Below are 1,527 nucleotides of genomic sequence, written 5' to 3' on the forward strand. Positions count from 1 at the left end.
TTAATAAACATATACCATTTAGTTTAGTTCAGACTTTGTTGGTAAGAGCATTTAAACTGCCATTTCAAATGGGATTTGGACGGACTAAATGAGCATACCACAGTGAATTCAAAGCCTGGACAGAACAAATCTATTTAAAGACCCACTCGCGACGGCAACCACCTCCCATTTGACTCGCCCACCACCGTTCCGATTCGGAATTCACATCCACTTCCACCTCGACCCCAACCCAAGCCCCCAACCCCAGTCCCCACCTCCTCCCGAGTGCGAACAGGCCCAGAGCACTTAATCATGCGAGTCTTGTTGCAGATTAACTCATTACTTAACACTTTTCCACCGACGAAGAAGTCGACGACTTCGACTGACGGATGTTGATGAGCATAATTGTGTGGCCACAGCGTAAATCGGAATGGTCGGCTAAACGGGCGAGATGAAGACGACAACACCTACAAATCAGCAAAGGCCTCAGATTTGGATTGCTACACTTTAAAAAATTATTATCACATTTTTAAAGACGTCTCTTTAACCCATTATAGGAAAACATCAGCAGTTTTCCAATAATTATCACCTTTTTCTCGAGACTATGATTTTCAATAACATTTTTGATCAGTGTATATCCCCATGTGGGGGCGTGCCCATCGACATCGATTTGGACTGTTGCGTGTGCTGGGGAAAATGTTTCAAAATTGATGTTCACCTTCTGCCATGTTTGCCAACCCTCCTTAAAAGTCGGGGGACTCCTGCTAATGACTCGGAATATGTTTGGTTGTAGCTGTAGCATTAACATTCCTTTGCAGCCAAAAATGTCTTACAGAGAATAAATATATTTCGTAAACCGGCTTAAGTAGAACTGATCCGAGTAAGTAGCTCGTCGATGTCACTGGAAATTGTTTGTGCTGATGGTTTTTTGGGATTGGCTGGCTTTGAGTGCATCGGCGGTTAATTATACTTACAAAGATTTTGTGTGGCACATCCAGAATTAATATTAATGATCCGCCATGGAAATCAACCCAAAGATGAGGTTCATTTGCATAAGGAAGTGCATAACCGTCAATTGAGACGAATTGAAAAGAAGGAAGTGTCGTGATAATGATGTTATAAGGGAAAGGAACAAAGTTCTACGGATGATGGATTGTAAGTAAGAAATAAATTAAACAGAAAAATAGGAATTCGAAACAATATATATCTTTAAACGCTGTATTATGCCGTTAAATACTATGCCCATTTTCAAGTAGTTAAATGAAGGCAAAGTGCAATGAAAGTGCATAGTTCCTCAATAAATCAAATATATATTTGCGGACAAGGTGCCTCAAAAAATTAATATTCTCGTTTCATATTTTTCCTACATTTCCTAGCAATTAAATTATTCAAAATTCCAAAAATTTGTTATAATTATTTATTGCCCCTTAATTTTCAACAAATTTATTCTGAAAAGTACTATTCGTTTAATATTTATTGAATTCATAACTCAGCCGAGTTTCTATTTCAACGACAGGATTTATGTGAATTCTAGGCAAAATTTACTAG

General features: G+C 38.4%; 1 protein-coding gene across 1 annotated transcript; it reads left to right on the forward strand.

Annotated features, from left to right (window-relative positions):
* Positions 1-689: 689 nt before the first annotated feature.
* LOC119548728 lies at positions 690-867 on the forward strand. The gene is given in 2 exon segments (XM_037856232.1): positions 690-823; positions 825-867. Coding segments are annotated over 2 exon segments (177 nt in total).
* Positions 868-1,527: the final 660 nt, after the last annotated feature.

Source organism: Drosophila subpulchrella, chromosome 2L (assembly GCF_014743375.2).
Source record: "Drosophila subpulchrella strain 33 F10 #4 breed RU33 chromosome 2L, RU_Dsub_v1.1 Primary Assembly, whole genome shotgun sequence".
Classification (NCBI taxonomy): Eukaryota; Metazoa; Arthropoda; class Insecta; order Diptera; family Drosophilidae; genus Drosophila; species Drosophila subpulchrella.